The sequence below is a fragment of the Myotis brandtii genome, unplaced genomic scaffold (assembly GCF_000412655.1).
Source record: "Myotis brandtii unplaced genomic scaffold, ASM41265v1 scaffold397, whole genome shotgun sequence".
In the NCBI taxonomy this organism is placed as follows: Eukaryota; Metazoa; Chordata; class Mammalia; order Chiroptera; family Vespertilionidae; genus Myotis; species Myotis brandtii.
The window spans coordinates 2,102,582-2,125,988 of record NW_005365229.1 but is presented as its reverse complement, the minus strand read 5'-3'; the positions used below and the strand labels follow the sequence as shown (position 1 = coordinate 2,125,988).

At 46.4% G+C, this 23,407-nt stretch overlaps 1 protein-coding gene across 1 annotated transcript in view; it reads left to right on the top strand.

Moving 5' to 3' along the window:
• RBFOX1 (RNA binding protein, fox-1 homolog (C. elegans) 1) overlaps positions 1-23,407 on the top strand; it is a 2,191,581-nt gene that overhangs the window by 1,225,208 nt on the left and 942,966 nt on the right. The window contains 1 exon segment of the mRNA XM_005872925.2: positions 15,035-15,082. Coding sequence (XP_005872987.1) covers positions 15,035-15,082 — 48 coding nt within the window.

Below are 23,407 nucleotides of genomic sequence, written 5' to 3'. Positions count from 1 at the left end.
CCCCCGCCCCCCCGAGTGCACAAATTTTTGTGCACCGGGCCTCTAGTAATTACTATAACAGCCCACACAGGGTTACATGCTTTAAGTCTTACATTCTAAGGTCCTAACATTAAGTACCATAATGATTACTATAACACTCCCAGACTGTAGAAGTGCTGCCTCTCCTTACAGGCTCATCCCTTGGCCCTCTCCACTGTCACTCAAAAGTACCTCCTTACAAAGAAGAGCTTCTCTAACCTCCCACCCTAACTCTATAGTTGAGTTAGAATATAATTCCTACATAAAACTGCATGACACATTTGTGGTGTAGAGGGAGGCAGGAACATGGAGAGAGTGTAGTATTTCTTCAAGCACATGGACACCGGGGGTCATAATGGCTGTGATCTGAGCTGGCTTGCCCGGCCCGATGTGGCAGCCAAGGTCTTCCCTGATTGTGGGTGCCCGTCTGCCTCAGTCACGGACAGTGTTGAGTCACATGACATTTCTCTAGTCCACTGATTCTCAGATGTGGCCCCAGACCCCCAGAGACTCAGCACCTCCTGCGAATTTGTAGGAAATTCTAAATCCTTGGGCTCCAACCCAGACCTAGTGAAGTGGAAACTCCAGGGGTGGGGCTCGGAAATCTGCTTCGAGAAGCCCTTCAGAAGACGCTGATGCTTGCATGTGAGAACCACCGTGCTAATCTCAGCAGAGGGAGTGGGCACCGCCCTCTCTGGGCCTCTCTCTCCTCTGGGTGACTGGGTCAGGACCACCTCGCTGTTGGTGACCTTCCTTCCTTGCTGATGTCTTGATGAGATCTGACCCCAGCCCTGCCTTAAGCACCAAACCACCTTGAAACACGGCCTCACTGAAATGCCAGAGAAAAAGAACAGTTCTTGTCTCTGACAGGCTCGGATGTGAGTCCTGGCTCCCTGCCACCAGCCTGTCTTTACCCTCTGTAAAATGGGATTGTAATAGTATCTGCCTGTCAGAGTTGTTGAAAGGATTGATGACATAATGCTGATAAAGTGCTCCAGGGACTGCCGGTCAAAGTCAGCAAAGGTGGGAAGGCATGTTTAAGGACAATCATTTCAGGTGAGTATCAGGAAGCTGGCTGGGAAAAGTAGGTGGGGAACAAGAGAAACAGTTCACTGCATTTCAAAAGAAAAACAATAAAAGACAAAAACGAAGGAAAGCAATTAGTCACAATAGCACCGTCATCATAGTATTATTTAGCTCCATCTTATTGTTATGGATTTCTCAGTTGGCATCATCTCAGCCTCCCTTGTGTGTTTCAGATTAAGCGAAGGCAGTGCCAGGAATAAAGCTGGTTTGACTGGATAGGTCACTGATGTGTTTTCTGGGCTTAAGGGAACAAAACAAAATTGCCTAGCCTTTCAGGATTGTAGTATATGGCCAAGAGCTGTCTTTTTTATTTGTTTGTTTGTTTGTTTGTTTTTGTTAATCCTCACCAGAAGATATTTTTCCATTGATCTTTTTGAGCAGTGGTTCTCAACCTTCCTAATGCCTCGACCCTTTAATACAGTTCCTCATGTTGTGGTGACCCCCAACCATAAAATTATTTTCGTTGCTACTTCATAACTGTAATTTTGCTACTGTTATGAATCGTAATGTAAATATCTGATATGCAGGATGTATTTTCATTGTTACAAATTGAACATAACTAAAGCATAGTGATTAATCACAAAAACAATATGTAATTATATATGTGTTTTCCGATGGTCCTAGGCGACCCCTGTGAAAGGGTTGTTCGCCCCCCAAAGGGGTCGTGACCCACAGGTTGAGAACCATGGGTCTAGTGAGTTGTTTAATTTCCAATCCCTGGGTACCACTCCTAGAAAATAGAGGTAACAAAAAGACATATATGAATAGAGTATTTTAAAGATTTAATAATTAATGTAAAATGTTTTCATTCATTGATAAATGGTGTGTATCTATCATCATCATTTAAGCACAGTGATTGGCTAACTCTGAGACACCAAATCACTCTTTAGTTTCCAATCTCTCTCTGAACTGCAATCTGAGGGACCCAATCTTGTCTTCCCTCTGAATTGTGGAGATCCAGCATTCAGGTCATAAAATAAATTTTAAAAGGGAGCAATACTTTAGTTATTAACTCAAAGAAATCAATACACAAATAAAATGGGAAATATCTGTAATATACATATATATATATATATATACACACACACACATATAAATATATACATATATATATATACATACATATATATATAAAGCCAGCCACCAGAACGCTGGAATGACTGGAATGACTGGTTGCTATGATGCCCACTGCAACAGCCAGCGAACTGGACTGATAGGGGCTGGGGCTAGCCGGCCAACCTCCCATGGCCCCTCCCACTTGCCAGCCCCACTCCCAATTGGCCAACCCCCTCATGGCCCCTCCCCCATGGCCGGCCTGGCCCTGATTGGACCCCGATCAGGGCAGGCTGGCCGGCCAACCTCCTGCTGTCTCCTCCTCCTTACAGGCCTGGCCCCGATCCTCCCTGATTGGGGCCGGACCGGCTGGACACCCGTGCATGAATTCATGCACTGGACCTCTAGTTAACAATAAAAAATATATTTTTTAAAAAGTACACAAATGACATCAGTGTTGCAGAGGTTAGACTTGGTACTTGTGTGATCTAACTGTCTGACCTATTGAATGTTCTGTCTGTATTTGCAAAAATGTCAATGCAGGAATATTGTCAGAGGGACAATACATTGTCTCATAGTTTACCTAAGTGAAGCTCTTCATGTTTCATCGTTAGCACTTCATTAACTGTATCTATTTACCAAATTATTGTTCACAAGAACTTTTGGATTGACTAACATTTACAGTTTATTTTAAACTCAAACTAGAAGTAATTATCAAGAATTGTATAAAACCAACCCCAAGTTGAGTCATCATTGGGAACTTGCAAGCATCGGAAGACTCAAGACTGGAATATGTGCAAAGGGGAGGCAGCAGATCTTTCAAAAGCATGCTGGAAGAGCAATGTTTCCAAAATATGACTCCCTCTCACAAGAGCCTACCTACAATGGCTTCCTGTAATCCACAAAATCAAGCAACAGCTCTTTTTTATATACCTTGGTTCTATCCCAACCACTAGGAATACTCACAGGAGCTGGGGCCATTCGTTCTTCTGTGTTCCTGTGATTGTGTCCTGCATTAACGAGTATATCTTGTTTACGAATCCCCCAACAGAGCCCCCAATGTCATTTCTCATTACCCCAGGATGTTCTCCAATCACTCAAATCCCTTTCCTTTCTCCTCTGCACCACCTGGCCAGTTCCTACCTCTGTGTCTTTACTTCTAAAGCTGCCCTGCCTTAAATGCCCTCTCCTTTCACTCCAATTCCTAGCAATTTATCAAGACCCAGCAAAAGGACCACTTGGCTCTACCGTTAACCTTCATTCCCTCATTTCCCTCTCATTAATCTGTTTCTTCTCTGTCCTCTCATAGCACCAGTAGCTACAATACATGATTAAGCACTCGATGACTTGCCAACTTACAGTATAGGGCTGTCTAATTGTTTCAGCACATATGTTCTGTCTGTGAGTAGACTATAAAGGCTTCAAGGCTATAGCCCAAATAGTCTACATCTTTGCTAGTCCCAGAGGGAGGAGCATGGTCTGCATTATAGGCGCTCAAACATTTCCTCCTCCAATGCTAACCTAGCAAATCCAATCAATAAATACTTATTGTGCACCTGCTGGAGACAAAGCCCTTCTCCCTGACCATTTCATCTCCTTGTTTACAGAAAAGCACCACAGGTGAAAATTCAAATGAGCCTGAGATTAGGAAGACTTGGCCAATATTAACGCTCATGAATATTTAGCAGGAATGGCTCATTCACTGGGCTTAGAGCGGTCTCCCTTATAGTCACAGAGCTCTAATAACTGCTGGCATTTAATTGTGCTCATCCGGTAGTAACTAAGCTGCAGAGTTGTGTGAGCTGACAAGTTCAATATGATGGAGAGTAATGGTTTTCGAACCGAGCCTCACACAATTCTTAGGTCCTTCCAAGGCAATTTAGAGGCTGCCTGGGGGACAGAGGGGAGACTAGCAAGTGGTGATGTGATCCTCCATCCCCAAATCAACTCGGGCAGCTCTGTTCGGAAAGCTTCATGTATTGGGCTTTGCTTGAGAAAAATGTTCTGTTACTAAGAATATGTGTAAAAGAAAAGAAAATCCCTGTAGACAAAAGACGGCTTGGAATCAGAAGACAAGATCTTTCCCAGGCTCCGCCAATTATTGCCCGTGGGAAACTAGACACACTGTAATTTTTTCTGAACCTTCAGGTAGAAATATGGCTTACACCAAACACACTGGACTGTTGTGAGGACTAAATGAGGCAACAGAGTATGAAAGCCCAAGGCACAGAGAAGGCACTTAAAAATATTTTACAGGAGAAGAGAGCAACCTCATTATCATCTAGGGTGTGGACATTTGCTGCAATTCTGGTCTTCAGACCAGGTGGGGAATAAGAGACCCCATAAATGCACTCAGAGCAGCGGGCACACCATGGTCAGGCTCACCTGGCAACTCTTCCAGCCTCCAAATCCCTGGACCAGAAATACCCTGCCATGGTCAGACATCCATTTTGTTTCCATGGCACTATGGCCTTTTCCATCACTCTACGTCAGTAATTGATTATGTGTACCATTGTTTAATGTCTATCTCTGGTGAGTTCACATCTGTCTTGTTCAGGGCCAGACTCTGACATCTGTACATTCCTAGTATTGAATAGCCCTGAGTGTGTTTTGCTGAAAAGCACTAAATAATTCAAGTCAGGATACCCCCATGGTGACACTGGGGACCTAAAAAGTATATAAGACAGGATTCCTGACATTAAAGGAATGTCTAGCTCCTGAGAATGACACAGATGGATGTGGTTGCTATTGTTAAACTCTATGCCATCCAGAGGAATAAAAGCAGATTTCTATCTATAGCTGTTATCTCATAAAATGAAAAATCGCTGGACTGATTTTCCACAAATTTGTAGGACCTTTTTGGGACAATCTGACTTAAAACACAGGCTATACCTATACATGAAATTCATTCTGAATTTCATAGCCGAAATGGAAATGCAATAAAAGGACTTTTCATCCAGAAATATAAGCCATAAATATTAAGTTGCTGTGGAAAGAGAAATGTCCTAAATAAAGGTCGCCTGGGTGAATGCCCTGAATTGCACATGGTGCTATATAAATGTGCTGCTTCTCACAAAGGCAGCTCTGCTCGCTGAGTCATGATGAGTCCTATTAGGAATTGATTATTTCATGATGGTTATTGCTTCTCAAGCAAGGCCAGATATCAGAACTAGCTATGACTCTTTCTCATAGCTACAGTTGAGCACCATCTATCTATCTCTCATTCTCAGAACACTCCTCCGGGCTAGGTATTATTGTGCCTATTGTATCATTGAGTTAAATCAGGATCTGAGAAGTTCATTGTCCAATGACAACTCAGGAAGTAGTTCAGTTGGTAGTTGAACCCCAAACTCTCTGACTCCAAAGCCCTAGGTCTTGCATTAGGTCATTTTTGTTTCTGGGAGATGAGGGAACTGGAACCTGAGACTTTGCAATTTTGCACCAGACACATCCCAGACCAGTGATGGCGAACCTTTTGAGCTCGGCGTGTCAGCATTTTGAAAAACCCTAACTTAACTCTGGTGCCGTGTCACATATAGAAATTTTTTGGTATTTGCAACCATAGTAAAACAAAGACTTATATTTTTGATATTTATTTTATATATTTAAATGCCATTTAAAAAAGAAAAATCAACCAAAAAAATGAGTTCACGTGTCACCTCTGACAGGCATGTCATAGGTTTGCCATCACTGATTTAAGGGGAAAGAGACCACTGCCTCTAACTCAATAGTCAGGTATTGCATGTTTTAACAAATCTTGGGGCACACTGGTTGAAAGTCACTGCTGTATACAGACAGTGTGGAGGCAGATACATTTAGGGTATATCAGCTATAGGAGACCTGGGGTAACATATGTGGCCCTGTAGAATGGAACAAAAATAGGAGAGACAAATTCCAGGTGTGACTTGGCCCTCGGTTGACCTTGAACCAGATTAAGTTCTCTGGGCTTCATATCAAACCAGTCCATTCCCTGCTTTAGCTCCCTCTTGGGGTCCTTTTAAGGCAAAGAGGCATTAATAACAACACAACAGCAAGCAGAAACCCAAAGGAGGCCACAGGCAGGAATAGAATCCCATTGGTGGCCATGCTGTTCGAATAGGAGGCCAGTTTCCTTTCACAAGGGCCCTGATTGGCCACTAAGTTACTGGTGGGGTGCCCCGCCTTCCTGAGCCCTCTCTCCTGATCTTCAGTTGCTTAACTGGAGTGTGCTGAACTTCAATTTGATAATTGCATCCTCAAATCCCTTAATGAAGGTGCCTATCAAAGTATAAATAATTACCCAGTAATTTCGTATTTGCAAACTCCTTCCTGACTGTTTATGCTTCACCTTGGTTCAAATGGGAGGTTCGGGGGCCCACCTCAACCTTGTCTCAGGGAAATTTCAGAGCCCAGAGGCAGGCATCTTAATTCAGTTCCCCACCCAGGGAGTCCGGGTTTGCCATCCCTGCCTCCCAGCACCGGACCTCTGTCCTCTCCTCCTGCTATTTATAAATTCAAGGGAGCGCTGCCTTTTGCTTGGGGGCAGGCGATGCAGACATCTATCCTCATCAGAAGTTCTGCCCCAGGAACTTCAGGTCCAACGCCAGCCTCTGTGAAGGGCACAGGGATCGCCGTGAGGCTGGCTTGCTTTGTCCCACACCTGCCTCCTCCATAATCTATTTGTTTGGTATTGTATTTACTTTACCTCATGGGGCACACACCACTGGCCTGTTAGGCTTCTTTCTTCACCTGGTTCCTATTCTTTCAATATTCTCAAGAGCCCATCAAAGGAAGTGCTGGGATCATCTGGGAGGTAAAAGCCAGAAGCCAAAAACCAACCAACCAACCTAAGATTCGGGAGCCTCTGTTTGGGTGCCTCTCAGAGTACAGCGTGGAGAGGGTGTGCGGATGTGGGGGTACAGCGTGGAGAGGGTGTGCAGATGCTGAGGTACAGCGTGGAGAGGATATGAGATGCGGGGGTACAGTGTGGAGGGGTAGTGGAGAGGGTGTGCAGATGCTGAGGTACAGCGTGGAGGGGTGTGCGGATGCTGGGGTACAGCATGGAGAGGATATGAGATGCGGGGGTACAGCATGGAGGGGTGTGCAGATGCGGGGGTACAGCGTGGAGGGGTATGCAGATGCGGGGGCACAGCGTGGAGGGGTGTGCAGATGCGGGGGTACAGCATGGAGGGGTGTGCAGATGCAGGGGTACAGCGTGGTGGGGTGTGCAGATGCAGGGGTGAGCTAAATGAAAAGGGGAGCAGCAGGAGCCAAGCCGGGTCTAGCTGTGGGTGTTTATCCCCACACTGTGTTTAGCACCATGGCTTGTAGGGAGGGTTTGCAGCTGACAGCTCCTCCACCAGCATTATTCTTAAAAGCTGCACTGAAATTACTCACCTCATGTAAAAACAAGTGCGATTTACATCTAATATGGGTAATTACTTTTACAGTTAATTAAAAGCGCTCTCATTACACTCCCGCTGTGATGCCTATGCATAGCTCTTATTTGCAAACAGACCCTTGGTTTGAGTTCACCTCCTGACACAGGGTTCCTACCTGAGGGGCACCGCCTTCCTCCATATCACATTTAACTGTGCTGAGCCAGCAGCCCTGGGTTGCCTGGGCTCCTGCCAGCTCGCTCTCGTCCCCTGAGAACTAAGCTGAAAAAAAAAAAAGAATGAAAGAAGGTGAAGGCATTAGCCAAAGAACATATCAGCATAACCCATAGACAAAAAATTTAGGATGAAGACAACAAAATAATTCCTGGGGTGGTGTTATCCTCAGAGAAAGAAGGCTGACTTCTTAGATGAATGCCCTGCTCTCTGTATGTGCACAAAAGCTGGGTGTGGGAATTGTTTGTGCTCTTTCTGGCTGCACAAACATCTCCTGCTACCTCCTCCCAGATGAAATACTCCTATTCCTCCTTAAAGCCCCTCCACATACTTATAAATTCAGCAACTTTGCATTCTGACCTAGCCAGTTAAGCCAGATCTGGCTCTCTTGGTTGAATGGATTTATGTTGAGATTGTAGTTTACTTACGTTTTTTGGCCATTTGTATGATTTTAGGTGAACTAGGCTTAAATTCTTGGTCTTCTTCATGTTTTCATGGAAACCTCAGTGTTTCCAGAATAATACCCTATGCCTTGAAACAGGGATCTCTATCAGAATGAAACCTCTTTAACACATACTAATAAAATGCCTCCTCGAATTATCACATTCCTGGTAAGTAATTAAGGCTTATTAATTAAAACACATCGTCATTTGAGACTTAAATTCTGAAGGAGCTGAAAGACTGTGGTATTTCACGAAGTTTACAGACCCAGGGAATTGGATGTTCTGGTCTATCGCCTGGAGCTTTTGATGTTTTGAGAAGTTATTTGCTTCCATCTGCTGGCCATGTTTGGTATTGCATAAACCGACAACTGTGAATGGAGACCTGTTATGAAGCGGGTAAAGTAAGTCAGTGCACACGATTTAGACTATTCTTCATATATTCAAGCGGCCTTAGTGGAACCTTGGTGTTTTTAGTTGAGTGAACAGGCTGAAGAATTCATCCAAATGGCATACATGACTTCAAATTTGGAAAAAATGATGGTTACAAGACAATACAGTGATTCAGTGTTTTGTTTTTAAGTTGAGTCAAAATCATTATCCTTAATTAAGGCATTTAAATTTAGACCAATGATTTACATGTTCAGATTCAAGGATAATATGTGGTGTGTTTGAAAACATAACATACATAGCAGGTAGACCAGATGGATTCCAAGCCCTCTCATGCCTTTAGCTGTCCAGGCCAATTCCCTAGCCTCTCTGACTCTCAGTTCCTTCATCTACAAAATGGAAGCATTGGGCCAAATAGTCATTATGGCTATGTTTACTTTTTTAAAGTCTGAGTATTTATTTGTGGAGAGCGGCTACAGCATTGGAACAGGATCAAGCCTGTCCTAATGAGAGGGCACGGTCCTCTCGTGACAAAGCCACGTGCTAGACCCAGCTTGGAGGGCAAATCCCTCCCAGCACAATTATACCCAAAGGCTGTAGTTGTAAGCTTGACCTTATGGTCTCAACCTGTGGTCCCAGGTGGCTGAGTGATACAGGCTGCTGGAGGTGCAGCAAGTGCTGCCAAAACAAAGCTTGATAGAGTTCAGGTGCATGTAATTGAGTAGATTCGAAACCCTCAAGAACATTGTAAACATCTTGACTATGCCCTGACTTTGCCTCCTGGAATCTGGCTATAAAATAAAGACTTGGCTTGCAGGCTGTGGCACTTTCTCTCCATCCAAAAGCAGTGTCCCACCTAGCCCCAGCTTTATTCTCTTGTCTGTCTGCTTTAATCCTTCACCGTCCCCCTCAGGTTCACCCCTGGCCATGCTGAATGCAGCACATTTATTAAGGTAAAAAAAAAAAAGAATTCAGGTTGCAGTAAATCACTGTATTCCAAGTCCAAGAATTTAAACTGGTATTGGTTGGATTCTTTTACATTAGAAGTAATTGTTTTCCTTAGAACAATAGGAAACTTAAGTCCAAACTATCATGGAAACTAACGTTGAAAAGGAAACCAATTACAATGGAAGGGGAGCAGAATTTGCCACCCCAAATACGCATATTTGGCATAAGGATTGTTTGGGGGTGATTATTTTTAAGGAACAGCAGACTCTGGATGAGCTCTGAAAACAGAGTAGAAGTTGGCCTCTTTTAAGAGAACTTTATATTTATAAGGGAAACCTACACTTGTAAGGGTGTCTCCCTCTGTCCCAGGGAAAGAAGGATGATACATGTCCAGAAACATTCACCAATGGAGATAATGACTTAAATCTGCACAACAGCCATGCCCTTGATTATTCTGCTTTTACAGATAACCTCCCAGACCCCCCCACCCCCAACATCTTTTGTCTTTAGCTGGGGATGGTAATTAAGGTGGTGGCTTGGGCCATTCCCTGTGGGGAGTTACTGAGTTTTCCTGGGTCTCTCCTTGCATACAGGAGGTATACATGTCAGTAAAGTTATGTTTGTTGTCCTCCTGTTAACCTGTCTTTTATTATGGGAGGGGCCTTCAGCCAAGAACCTAGAAGGGTGGAGGCAAAATCAGTTTTCCTCTTCTCCATAACTTTGATTCCAAATGTGAAATGTGCTCCTGCATTAGTTTTGGAGTGTGATGTCGAAATGTACTTTGTTGTAATGTTATAACCCATCTTGCCATAGCTTTCCTTTCCCTTTGAAAAGGAAGAGGGAAACGCTCACCATAACTTTGATTCCAAATGTGAAATGTGCTCCTGCAGTAGTTTTGGAGTGTGATGTCGAAATGTACTTTTTTTGTAATGTTATAACCCATAGCTTTTATTTCCCTTTAAAAAGGAAGAGGGAAACGCTCCGGTTTCTTCCCCAGCAGAAGGGCAGTTGATCATAAGCCTGATCAGCCTTGTCAGGTGAACCCTAGGCTGTGTCTCCCCAGGTCCCCAGAGATGACTTAAGCTGCAAGTGTTTCCTATGAATCACTCGGGGACTTTGTGAGCATCCCAGGCCAGGAGAACAGTGCTGTGTCCAAGATGCAGGATCCTTACTCAACTCCCACTCAGATGCAAGCACCCATTGCCCCGCCCGGACTGACCCCTGAAATCATTCACCAGTTCCAGGGTCTGTCTTCTGCAAACACAGGGCCCCAGAGCACAACCCGGGACTGCCCTGGGGTCTCTTGTTAAAGTGTTTTCCTTCTCCCCTAGAGCCGTGGTTGGCATACCGCGGCTCAAGAGCCACATGCAGCTCTTTGGCCCCTTGAGCGTGGCTCTTCCACAAAATACCACGTGCGGGCGCACACGTACAGTGTGATTGAAACTTGTGGCCCATGCGCAGAAGTCGGTATTTTGTGGAAGAGCCACACTCAAGGGGCCAAAGACCCGAATGTGGCTCGTGAGCCACAGTTTACCGAGCCGCAGTTTGCAGACCACTGCCCTAGGGCATGGATTACATGACTGGTCCTAGGGTCATGCCTTCCTTTTCTCAGGGATAAGTATCAAACTAAGGAGATTTGTATTGGAAGCTCCTGGAGGCCTCGGTTAGTTCCCTGTGGTGTCTGAAACACCTGCCACAAGTGTAGTAGCTCAGAACAACAGGGATCTATCCTCTCGCGGTCTGAAAGGCAGAAGCCGGGAACCAAGGTGTCAGCAGGTGTACTTCTGCCAGAGCCTCTGGGGGAGGGTCCTTCCTGCCTCTTCCAGCTCCTGGTAGCTCCGGATTCCTTGGCTTGTGGCCACATCGCTCCAGTCCCTGACTATCATCATATGGCCGTCTTTTCTCCCTGTCTCTTAAGAGGACACTCGGATCGCCCAGGATGACCTCATGTCGAGATCCATAATCACATCTGCAAAGACCTATTTCCAAATGAGGTCACCTGCGCAGGTTTCAGGGGAGAGGACCTGGGCATACCTTTCCCGGCGTTGGGGGGTCTTGGGGTGGTGGTTACTATTCAACCCACCACAGGCTCCTACCTTCTGAATCCTCTGAGGCCTCGTGCATATCAGCAGCAGAGGTTTTTCTCCACCTGTTCACGGGGACCATTGAGCCAGGATCCAGGCTGATGGTGGCCCTACATTGTGGGCATACATAACCCTGACCTACAGAAATCCTTAGAAACAACCCACACTCATCGTGCAGAAGAAAAGGTATCTCTCTCGGGGGAGAGAACAGACAGCCAGCGCTTTGATGACTGGAAACCAGAAGAACGCAGAAACCGGAGAGAAAAGGTTAAAAACAGAACATTTTTAAGTCTCATTACTCCATGGAAGCAGGTCTCACAAAGATGTCTGGAGGATGCCAGGGCGGCAGCTAACATTGGTCAATGACTTGCCATATGCTAAGGTCTTTGCCTCACGTGAGGCTCACGTGAGGCAATGGTTATTATCACCCTTTTACAGATGGGGACACTGAGGCACCGTCTCACCACAAGCATGGTGGGGCCCTGTGATGGGAACCCAAGCCCGAGGGGAAGCCCATGGGTTGCCGGTGATTGAGTCACTGTTGGGGTGTCGGGCTGCAGAAAGGAGAACTCTGGCTTGTAGGGAAATTGATTGCTTGGCGATAAGTGCATGGCTCCATGTTCCTACTTAGCACATAAATAGCTGCACTGTCCTCCCAGCGAAGTCTTTGGTGGGACTAAGGCACTTAGGCAGCCACTCCGGTTCGGACAAGGTCAGGCCGGAGCCCATCTGGTGACACCAGCTCTGCTCGGAGCGATTCGAACAATAATTTGTTCCCGCCAACGAGGCATTTTTCCAATTTGAGTCCAACATTGTTCCGAAGCGAGTGCCGTCCCCCGGGGCACCTCCTGCGTAGATCTGCAGCGGATGACAAACCAACAATATCATCTAAATAAAAAAATCCAGCCTGGGCTTAGTAAATTGATCCTGACAAAAAGAAATCGAATAATCTTAGGGAGGTGGCAAGAGAGCTGATGCCGCCAGATGGCTTTCTTCCCAGCCTGTGGGTCCTCAATGGCAGATTAGAAACAAAACCTGCCTCTGGGTTACTGCCTTGGTTAGGAAGTTAACACCTGCCACTTCTGTGTGGGTGAATCAGAATCGGATATGGATCTCTCTCTGCAACTTCAACACATTTTCACTGGAGGAAAGAGTGGAAACACACGCACCAAAGCCGCAGGGAGCTACTCTTTCTTACCTTGTTTCTTTATAGCACCGTTTAGGTTTAAACATAATCTATGCTTTTCATCACTCCCATACCGAGATAAACTCTGCTTTCTCTTTAGGTTCTTAGAGCATGAATTCCAAAGAGGGATCTTAGTGAGAGTAAGGGGCATTTACTGACTCAATGTCCAGGGTCAGTCGGAGACCTTGTCAGTGAACACAGGAGTGTGAGTGAGAAAACCGTGGCCTAGGACTGTGCCTTGCAGATCATGGGAACCTTGTCTGAATCTACTCTGGCTGCCATGGCAACATACCACAGACTGAATAGCTTCAGCAACAGAAATGTATTTTCTTATAGTTCTGGAGGCTGGAAGTTGGAGTCAGGGTGCCCGCAGGGCTGGGTTCGGTGAGGACCCTCTTCCTGGCTTGCAGATGACTGCCTTCTCTCTGTGTCCTGCATGGCAGTTCCTCCCTGTGTGCCTGCAAAAAGAGGGAGTGAGCAATCTCTGAGTCCTCTCTTCTTATAAGGACACTAATCGTATCAGATTAGGGCCCCACCACTATCACCTCATTTAACCTTACTTGTTTTCTTAGAGGCCCTTCTCCAAAATAAAGCCATCCTGGGGGTTAGGGCTCAGTTGGTTGGAGCATCATCCTGTGCACCAAAAGGTTGCAGGTTTAATTCCTGGTCAGGGCACCACCTAGGTTGTGGGTTTGATCCCCAGTCCAGGCACGTAGGGGAGGCCACCAATCAATGTTTGTCTCTCACGTCAATGTTTCTTTCTCTTTCTCTATATCTTCCTCCTTTTCTCTCTAAAAATCAATTTAAAAAATATCCTTTGAGTGCAAATTAAATGTATATATATAAAGTTTGTAGATGGATTTTGGTGATGGTTGCACAACAATGCTTAATGCTGCTGAACTGAACACCGAAAAATGGTTAAAATAGTAAAGGTTATGTGTATTTTATTAACCTTTTAAAAACAGTGATTCTGAGTGGTTCCTCTCTGATCTTGCCTCCCACTGCTTCCCTACCTTGCTTCCCCACAATCAGTGGCCTCCCTCCTCTGACTTGACCGTATCCGATGCATTTTCCCCAAGATGCTCCTCCCCAACTGGTCCCACGCTCATTCCACACCTTTCTTCAAGCCTTTACTCAGTTGCTGCTTCTCTTTAAAATTGTAATTTTTATTCTCCTCCTCTCAGCATTTCCCTTCCTCATCTCCCTCTTTATTTTTCTCCATAGTACACATCCTCTTCTAAAATAGTGATTCTGCATTCACATTTCTTTTTATTGTATGTCCTGTCTAACAGAAAGTCAGTAGCACCAGGACAGGCTCTTCATGTGTTTTGAATGTTACCGAGTCTTCCCTGCCTAGAGCAAGGCCTGGCATGTCAGATGTACTGAATGCATATCTTTTGAATGAGTAAATGAATGTCACAGTTGCTTGTGTGTGTGTGTGTGTGTGTGTGTGTCTGCCATTCTATATAACTGGCAAGTTCCTTGAAGGTAGAAACCATGTGTGTGTGTGTATTTTTTTCACCATTACATTTAAGAGAAACAAGGAAAAATTCATAGAAAAGTAGATGTGCAATAAAAATGGATGGATAGATGGATGGATGAATAATGGAGGGATGGATGATGGATGGATGAGTGGATGGATGGACAGATGAAGGGATAGATGGATGAATGGGTGTATGATGGATAGATGGATGGATGGATGAGTGGATGGTGGATAGATGGATGGATGGGTGGACGATGGATGATCGCAGGATAATGGATGGATAGATGATGGATGGATGATGGATGGATGGACAGACTGTACATAGATGGATGGATGGAAAGATAAAAAATAGACAATGATGGTTTTGTGTTAAAGGGAGGATGATTTGACTTCTAAATCTGGAATGGGAGAGAGACATTATATCTGATTGAGGGCAGTCTGCTGATGTGAACAAAGGTGTCTGGGGAGCATATTATTATATGAACCATCAGCTTCCCTTTGTTGTGGCCTCTGATCCATAGCTGTTGCCTTTACCCACATCTGCATGTGATAAAGCTTAGTTATGACGTCCATATGTCTCTAATGCAAACACCAAGGCATATACTTCTGAAAAGCGCTATAAAGAGCAATGGCTCGAGAAGCACTGCCGGGAGGGTGAGCTCTTTATTATTTTAAAGGGCATTTCAACGACGCTGCTGAGTGTTCCCTGGCCATAGGTCTGACTCCTGTTCTCTCTCTCTCTCTTCTCCTCTCAGGATATCAAAGCAGACTGCAATACCTGTGCGGAAATAGAGGACAGAAAGGTAAGTCGATATTTTTCATTGTCTTGGTTTCAAACAAAACAAGAACGCGGGGACCTAACACAGTGTGTAAGGCCTGCCTTGCTGGACGGTGGCTTGCAGAGGCGATATGCGTGCTGGCGTTAGACCCGTCAAGACAGTCATGCTTCAAATGGCTCATCATTCTCTTCCTTGCTCTGCGTTATTTCTGATGACTTTGGTGAAGAGTGCGTAATGCAATTTATTTTAAAAATTGGTGCTGCTTTTAGTGGAATAGGGTTGATGATTATAATGTCCCATAGTGCATGTTATTAAATAATATTAAGTAGAATATGTAGGATGTATAATACAGTATTGGGGTTTTCTGGGTGTGTCTTTATATTTGAAATACGCGCTTCGGGTGGAGAGAGTCGGCCTCCATGTCCATCCTGACACAATAAAGGAGCAGCAGCATCTATTTCCATGAGATGTTTGGGCAGCAAGAGGAGGACATTTCCTGCACATTTAGTGCCCCCCCCCCGCATTGATCTTCTTGCTGCACTTGGTGTGCATCCCCTCAGGCAAAGGCCCCATTAGACCTGGCTCCTCACTTTTAATATTCTCACGCTCTCTTTTTATTGACAAGAGTTTGCAGAAGTTTCTGTCCAGAGTGCACCCAAACAGATAAAATTTTACCTTTAACGCCTTGAATCCAAAGAGGTCAAATAAGGGAATTGAGGCTACATATCTCCTGGCTGCATACCAGACATCACTCCACAATTTGGAAAGATGTTTCTGTCTGCAACTGTACCATTGTTGTCCAACGCCGTCACTATTTCCAGCAGAGGTGTTCAACCCTGATTTTGTGATAGCTCCGTTGGCTGCTGATGGGTAAGGTGGTGGAAAATGTCTCAGCACAAAATTTTGCTTTTCAATAAAAGGTGATTGCCATACATTACTTAAGGAGTGTGACACTATGGCAGCTTAAATTCCCTCTGCGTGATGGTCTCTGAGTTGGGGTGGGTGTCGCTCTGGTCGGCAGGCAAAGGTGTTTTCATCCAGGTTTGCATTCATCACACGTTTCCTTGCTGGTTGCTCGCGTGCATGTGCTTTGTGAGTGGGGCAAACTGCCACTGGGGCTGACCATGTGTCCACGGGATTTTCACCTCTTCCCACCAGCCCTGCCCTCGGTGACCTGCCCCAGACACTCGCTTACGGCAAGTGGAGCACAGGTTCTGCCCTGCTTCCGAGTTCAGGATGTTTCTGCTTCCCTTGGGCTTTTATGGAATTCACAAACATGTGTGTGCCCAATACTTTTTTTTTTAACTTTCATTGCCAGTAGTTTTTGAAAAATGCCAGGAGAACTGATGCTGTTAAAACAACATCAGTCCCATCACCAACAAGATAAATGAGCAACTCAGACAAGCTCCGGGCAGTGACAGCTGGCCACAGAGCTCCATCGTGCCTCCCGGCTGCCTTCGGTCCCTGTGTCAGGATGGGAGCGAAGCCTCAGCCCATGGCTGCTCTGTGGTGCTTACTTGGGGGAATCATATTGACAATTCTGTACAGGCTTCAGCTGTTTTCCAAAAAAGGGTAACACACACGTACAAGCACACATGTGCATTTTTCTGCTTTGTCATGGACTGGTGGGTTAAAAGGAAGTCTCGTTTCTAGATCATTCTTCTGCCCCTACCTGTTTTGGCTGAGTGGATAGAGTGTCAGCCTGCAGATTAAAGGGTCCTGGGTTCAATTCTGGTCAAGGGCACATGCCCGCGTTGCAGGTTCGTAGTGGAGGGAGTGATGGAGGCGGCCAGTCAATGATTCTCTCTCATCATTGATGTTTCTATGGCTCTCTCCCTCTCCCTTCCTCTCTGAAATCAATAAAAATATGTATAAAAAATCATTCTTCTATTGTTTCCTGAACTTGATCTCATAGGACAAATGACACAGGAATTAGCCCAACCTTTGGCTGCAGTTGGTGGTGATGACTCTTAGAGATACAACTACCTTAATACTTGGCCTGTTTTTTTTTAAATATATTTTATTGATTTTTCACAGAGAGGAAGGGAGAGAGATAGAGAGAGTCAGAAACATCAATGAGAGAGAAGCATCGATGAGCCGCCTCCTGCACATCCCCACTGGGGATGTGCCCGCAACCCAGATACATGCCCCTGACCGGAATCGAACCTGGGACCCTTCAGTCCGCAGGCCAACGTTCCATCCACTGAGCCAAACCGGTCTCGGCTACTTGGCCTGTTTTTACTGTCTTACTCCCTGAGGACTTCGTCTTCCTTCTGTTCCACAGAACTTTGCTTTCCGTCTAGATTCTTTTCTGATTTATTTATTTCTGTGACGTGTACATGTGGCTGTTGCTTCTCTGGGTCTCCCCATGTGGTTGGGAGTGGGCCTGAGGTGTTGGAGGTAGTCTGTCTATGAAGGTCCTGTCTCTTAATGAAAGTGTCAGGATGCAAAATCGAATCACCTAAGAGGGCAATGCCCCCCCACACACATCCCGCAGCAGAGGGATGCCAGCCCTCCCCTCGTGCATGATGTGACGGCAATAATGGCAGCCCTGGCAGCTGCAGTGACGTCACCTCGTACTCCACCGCCCTGACGTATAATTATGAAATTTGCAGGAGTGGTGACGCTCGCTCCTGCATGTGTGTGTCCCTCTCCATGTAATCCGGATGCTTCTGGCAAAATCAGTGATTTGATAAAGTGGAATTGAAGTGACAAGCGATGACAGAGGTGCCAAAATAATAAGTCAGCCTGCGGCTGCAGAGGCCACCCGTGGCCGGCGGGTTTTACCAAGCGAGCGCCGAGAGCGCTGAAGGAGAGCATGTTTCTCCAAAGCCTCCTTCGCTGAGACGCTGATCACGGGGCTCCAGGGCTCCAGGGCTTCCCAAGAAAAACTTCCTTTTACCTTTTAAACTTTATTTTCTTGTTTCTTTCACCTTCTCTTCCTTCTGGTCTCCCCCTGGATATACCTGTGTGCTCACAGTTATTCTTTGTCTGAGTAACTGTTGACTTCCTTCTTGATAAAAGGACTTAAGGGAACACAAGGTCTCAAGTTTTCTCTGGAGTCTAACACGTTCTCTCCGGCGGTCCCTCCAGTGTCACACCTGATCCCATTGGGTGGGCTGCTTACCTGGAGATGAACCACTTTCCCCTTGAATCCTAGACCAGATGTAACGATAGGGGACAAACAGTGAACTTCAGGAGTCGAAGAGAGCTCTCATCGCGGAATAAGAAAATCGCTCTTCTTGGTTGGCACAGGCTGGGCTCCATCTGAGACAGTGGACGGGATGAGAGATGTTTCTTTTCCCTCCTGTTTCCCTGTTTCTCTTTCTCCTGATCCTATTTTCCATTGGCAGACAGAAAGCTAATGATCATTTGGAGACCCTCACCTGGTGGTTTATGAAGAAATGCACGGCGCACATTGGAATGTGGTTTTGTTTTATGTTTCTCTTTTGCTCCCGAGACCACCGATTAGCAGAGCCCTGAGAATGGACCTGAGTTTGGATGGCTTCCTGGCCATTTCTGGAAACCCCGTGGAGGTGTCCCAGGGAGACCTGAGAGGCTGGCCGCATTTGCACCCTGACATGGCGAGTAGAGGCACAGGTGGCTCCCTCCCACAGGGGAGTGCCATGGAGCTCATGCAGGCTTCGCAAAGGCGACCCCATCACTCAGCGCGGCTCTACAGCCCTGCACAACCGCACGCGTCTGACATTTACAGTACCTGTGTTGCTGGTGGGGAACCGAGGCATTTAAATTCGTTTTTATTTGCGGTGTAAAATGCGCCTGAATTCAATGCTATTATGAAGACTGCGATTCGGGTGATGAGAGGAGAGGCTGATGGATAAGTCAGGGGGAGAATCTGTCAGGAGGAGATGAGCGCCCATTTGTCAAAGGCGGTAAACACAGACAGGCTTCCGCTCCTCGCTTACTGACTGGCCTGGTGCGGCTAAGCTATTCCAGAGCCGCGGTGAAATTGCACATACGGGGTCTGAATGGTTTGCCAAGTGATGGCGACTCTCAGATTGGGTCTGATTGAACGGGATTCTGACCGAGAGGTAGACCCTGTGGGTAACACAGGAAGTTCTGCACTTTTCCTCTTGCAAAGCTCCCTCTAGCTCAGCCATGGCATGCACCTGCAGATACTTAGAACAGCTGTGTGTGGAGGCACTACACCACCTCACTACACAGGGGAGGTTAAGTGACTTGCCTGAGATCACTCAGGTTGTGTCATAGGTCAGGATGTGGATTCTGAGTTGTTTCCTTTCAGAGGCTATGCTCTTAGCTCTAATGCCTTACACGTGCATACACATACATGCACATGCATGTACACACATGTACACATGACGATGATTAAATTTGTAGGAAATGAGAATTGCCCTTTCCGATGGAAGAATTTACACCTAGGCTGGTCTCTCCACCCATTGCCAAGTAAAGAATCTGTTTTTCAATTAGGGCCAACCTTCCAGCCCCTGCTGTTCTGGCTCTGGCTGGCTTGCTGTAGATTCACCACAGCATCGCCCATCCCGGTCCCTCTGTGAGCCCCTGGCACCTGCCTGGGGGGTGGCCACTGGCTCTGGTCTTGAGGAGGGGAGATAGTGGCTTCAGGGCACAGTTCTGGCTTCAGTTTCCCAAAGACCTGGTTCGGTTCCTAGCCTGTGCATTTCCAGCAGGGTGTCCTACAAGAGTTGGAAATTCCATGCTCAAAGCAAAGGAGTCAACAGTTAAACCCACAGGGCAGGAGCCGGATGTCCTGGGCTTTTGTCCTGCTTCCCCTCCTCAGCAGCTCTGTGGCCTGGGCAGCTTTCTTCCCTCACCTCAGTATCCACTTGCCTGTCTGTGACTTGGAGATAATAAAACCGCTTGGAAAGTTGATTTGAGGAATTGAGAAGATAACACTGCAAAACAGTCCATGTAATGCCTGCCACAATAGCTACTTTTGTTTTTGTTTCTGCTAATGGCCACAATGACAGGCATTCCATGTCATTTATAAGTAAATTCCTTTAAAAATAAAGTTTCTGGGGGTTCCGAGAAATGGACAACTGATGAGACCTAGGGGACCTCTAGAATAGTTTAGAGAGAAAGAGATGCTTGGCCAAAGTCAGGAATCAAAAGCTACCTGTCTGCCAGGCTCAGGCAGACATCACACATTAGTCCAGGGAGACGGAGGCAGCTGCAGGGAGATGTGACGTGGCTGGGACAGCCGTGGGCTCCAGAGAAATGGCCCCACCTGCAGGGCAGCTGTACAGCTGCCTGTTGCCACGTGGAATGTAGGTGCAGTGTGGCCATTTTCTGAGCCAATCTGAAAATCTGGATTTAAAACCACTGGTATTTAAAACACTGTGCAAACCAAACCCAACACGTGTGCAGAAGTGGGTTGATAGGCTCTCAGGCCTGGTGGCTCGATGGATTAGGAGAAGCTCTCTTGGGCCCGATTCCAGGGCCTGTGTGTATGGAAGGAAGGCCCTCCTGGCAGAGGGAACAACATGGGCAGATGCAGGGAGAAGTGGCCCCAACGTTTAAGGCAGACAAGGGTCCAGTGTGCGTATTACAGTGGCTCTGGGGAGATAGAAGGGGTGAAGGGGAGTGCTTGCCATGCCAGTGGGTTGGGGCTTTGCATCCATCTCCTCTCCTAGTGTAAGTTCAGGTCCTTACTGGGTGGGGCCAGACCTGTATGGAACCAAGGAGATGAAACTGTGTGACTAATACAGCCAAAGAGAGAGTCATGAGGAAGAAGGACTGGGGACATAGCACGGAGGTGGGGGCACAGCATGGAGGTGGGGGCACAGCATGGAGGTGGGGGCAGAGCTTGGAGGTGGGGACACAGCATGGAGGTAGGGGCATAGCATGGAGGTGGGGCAGAGGCTGGCTTGGTGAGTGCAGGAGTGAAGATGAAGGCTTTGGCTACTAGGTGAAGTCAACCAGGACTCTGAGAAATAGTGGGGCCGGATTGCCAGCCAGGCGCCCCCTTTGCACAGATGGGTGACAGAGGAGGACTGCGGGTTCCTGCAGGCCAGCATTGCCCATGAAGGAGGTGCCTTCAGGTGGCTCATGGACTTGGCATCAAGCCACTTAGTGACAAGCTGAAGTCATTCTCTCGTCAATTGTTTTCAACAGTTGGGATTACATCAAGGAGAAATAATTTGGGATTTTTTTCCTTTAACAAACCAAAATGTATCAAACATATGCTAATGTACCTTTTAACCAAGAGACCCAGAACTTTGACAGACAATTCCACTCTGTCAGTATAACTTATTAACATTGTTTTCATTTTGATTAGGGTTCTATTCCATGAATGACAAGGATACTGCTCTTTCCATTGACTCCAATAACTACCTCCTTTTAAAAAACACCACTTCAGATTTATTTGTATAATTTTCACACATCCATCAAAAACAAAAGAATTGACTTCATGAAATGAAAGTTTGATATAGAAAAAATTGTTTACATGGATTGCAAATAACTAGAGGTTAAGAACCACTGTTTTCTAATGGTGGGTTTGCCATCGAAAGAGAGACTTGGGTTTGCATTTGGGAAGTTTCAAACTCTACTCGTCTGCAAGGGGGACTGGAAGGAGTCAGGATGGATGGACTCGGGGCCTGGGCTAGACTGCAGACAAGCGGGCATGAGCCGGACCTGGAGCTGCGCAGGAGGTGCAGAAGAAGGTCTGGGCTTGCGAGGGGATGAATCAGTACTACCCATGTGGTCTGGCGACTCTTCCATGGGTCATGGGCAGCTCCACCCAGGAACATGTCAGACACTGCTCAGTTTAAGGGTCTGTGTACGACTGATGCCATGAGTAGAAAAGTTGATGAGTTGATAAGCAGCGTGGACAATAAATTAATCTCCTGGATTGTGGAGGCTTGGATGCCAGTGAAGTTGGAAAGAGTTGGTTTCCTATTAGCACTGCTCTCTTGCTGTGGGGATGGCAGTGGATTAGTCCTTTGGGCTCTGACAGGCAGAACAGAGATGAAGGAAGAGGCATGCTCCTTGCTCAGAGGGGCTCTCCCAGGGATGGGGCGCATTCATGGACCAGTGTCTCATTAAAGATCAAAATGAGATCTTCAAGTCAGACGGGCAAACCTGTTGCAGTGAGCACCATTGGTGAGCTTCACAGAATTCACCTGGGGATCGGGTTTCTTTTTTGCTCCAAATGTCCTTTGTTTGAGGCCAATTATATGTGTGCATTAAATCGGAAAATGTCTGAGATTCCCCAAAGCTGTGGAAATGAAAATGAAAGCATCCCCGAGGAATGATATTTGGAGGGGGAAGCAAGGAGACCCGCCTGGGCCTGGTACAGAGATGGACATCTGAAGAAGGAGGCATGGCATGGTTTGTGAACTGAATAGAGCTGTGTGGCTTGAGAGGAGGCTGGGAAGCAGACGAGGGCCACATCATCTGAAGCCTTATGAGCAGGGTAGTGTTTTGTCTTTTACCATAGAATGCATTCTGTTGTACCTGGAATGGGATCTGATCCTATGGAATAACCAGACGCATACAGACAGTCCCCTTGCCTCACGCTGTCCACTTGCTCATAGTCCATGCTTGGCCAGTCACAACTCCAGCAAGTCACCCATGGCTCCACTGTCCTGGCCATTTAACACCAGCAAAGCCTTTGTGTTGCTTGGCTATTCTGTTTGTGCCAATGGACAGCATCTCTTGCAAATTCCTCAGGACTGTGAATCTTCTTAAGATTTTTAACCATCATTCCTGGCGGCAAGACACTCATTCCAAGTGAATTCACAGCCATTCGCCAGCCTGTGTTTGGGTTGAGTGTAGGGCAGCGCTCACTCTCCCTCCCACCACCTCCAGTCAGAGAACGGTGCCTCTCAGTGCCTGCAAGCAGCTCACATTTGCAGACTTGCCTCCACTCCTTTGTTCAGCAAGGACTTGTGGCTGAGATCTGGGTGAGATTTGCTGTGCACCCTGTTTTCTGCTAGGAAACAGGGCATGATGAGAGAGAGCTGCACACGCAGCCACCAATGGCCAGACTCAACGTTATTTTTACGTAGCCAAGAGTAGAAATGATATAGCCCAGTGTCTGGAAGTATGTGTGTGGAGCCTCAAATAGGAGGGGATGGAAGTCAACAAATGGGTTTCTGCCAAGAATTCATCAGCATTTTGCTCACATCTACACAGTTTATTTCAAATGACAGTGCAGTAGAGTTGGGTTTGAATCCTGGCTCTGCCCTTTATAAATTGAGAGATCCTGGGGAACTCACATTATCTTTCTGAGTCACAGCCACACAGCTGTAACATGGGGCTAGACAGCACGTGCCATGTATATTTTGTGGGCTGTATGAGTCAGGACATCTTCAATAGGAAACCAGGTTGGACCAGCTTCAAGACAGAGAG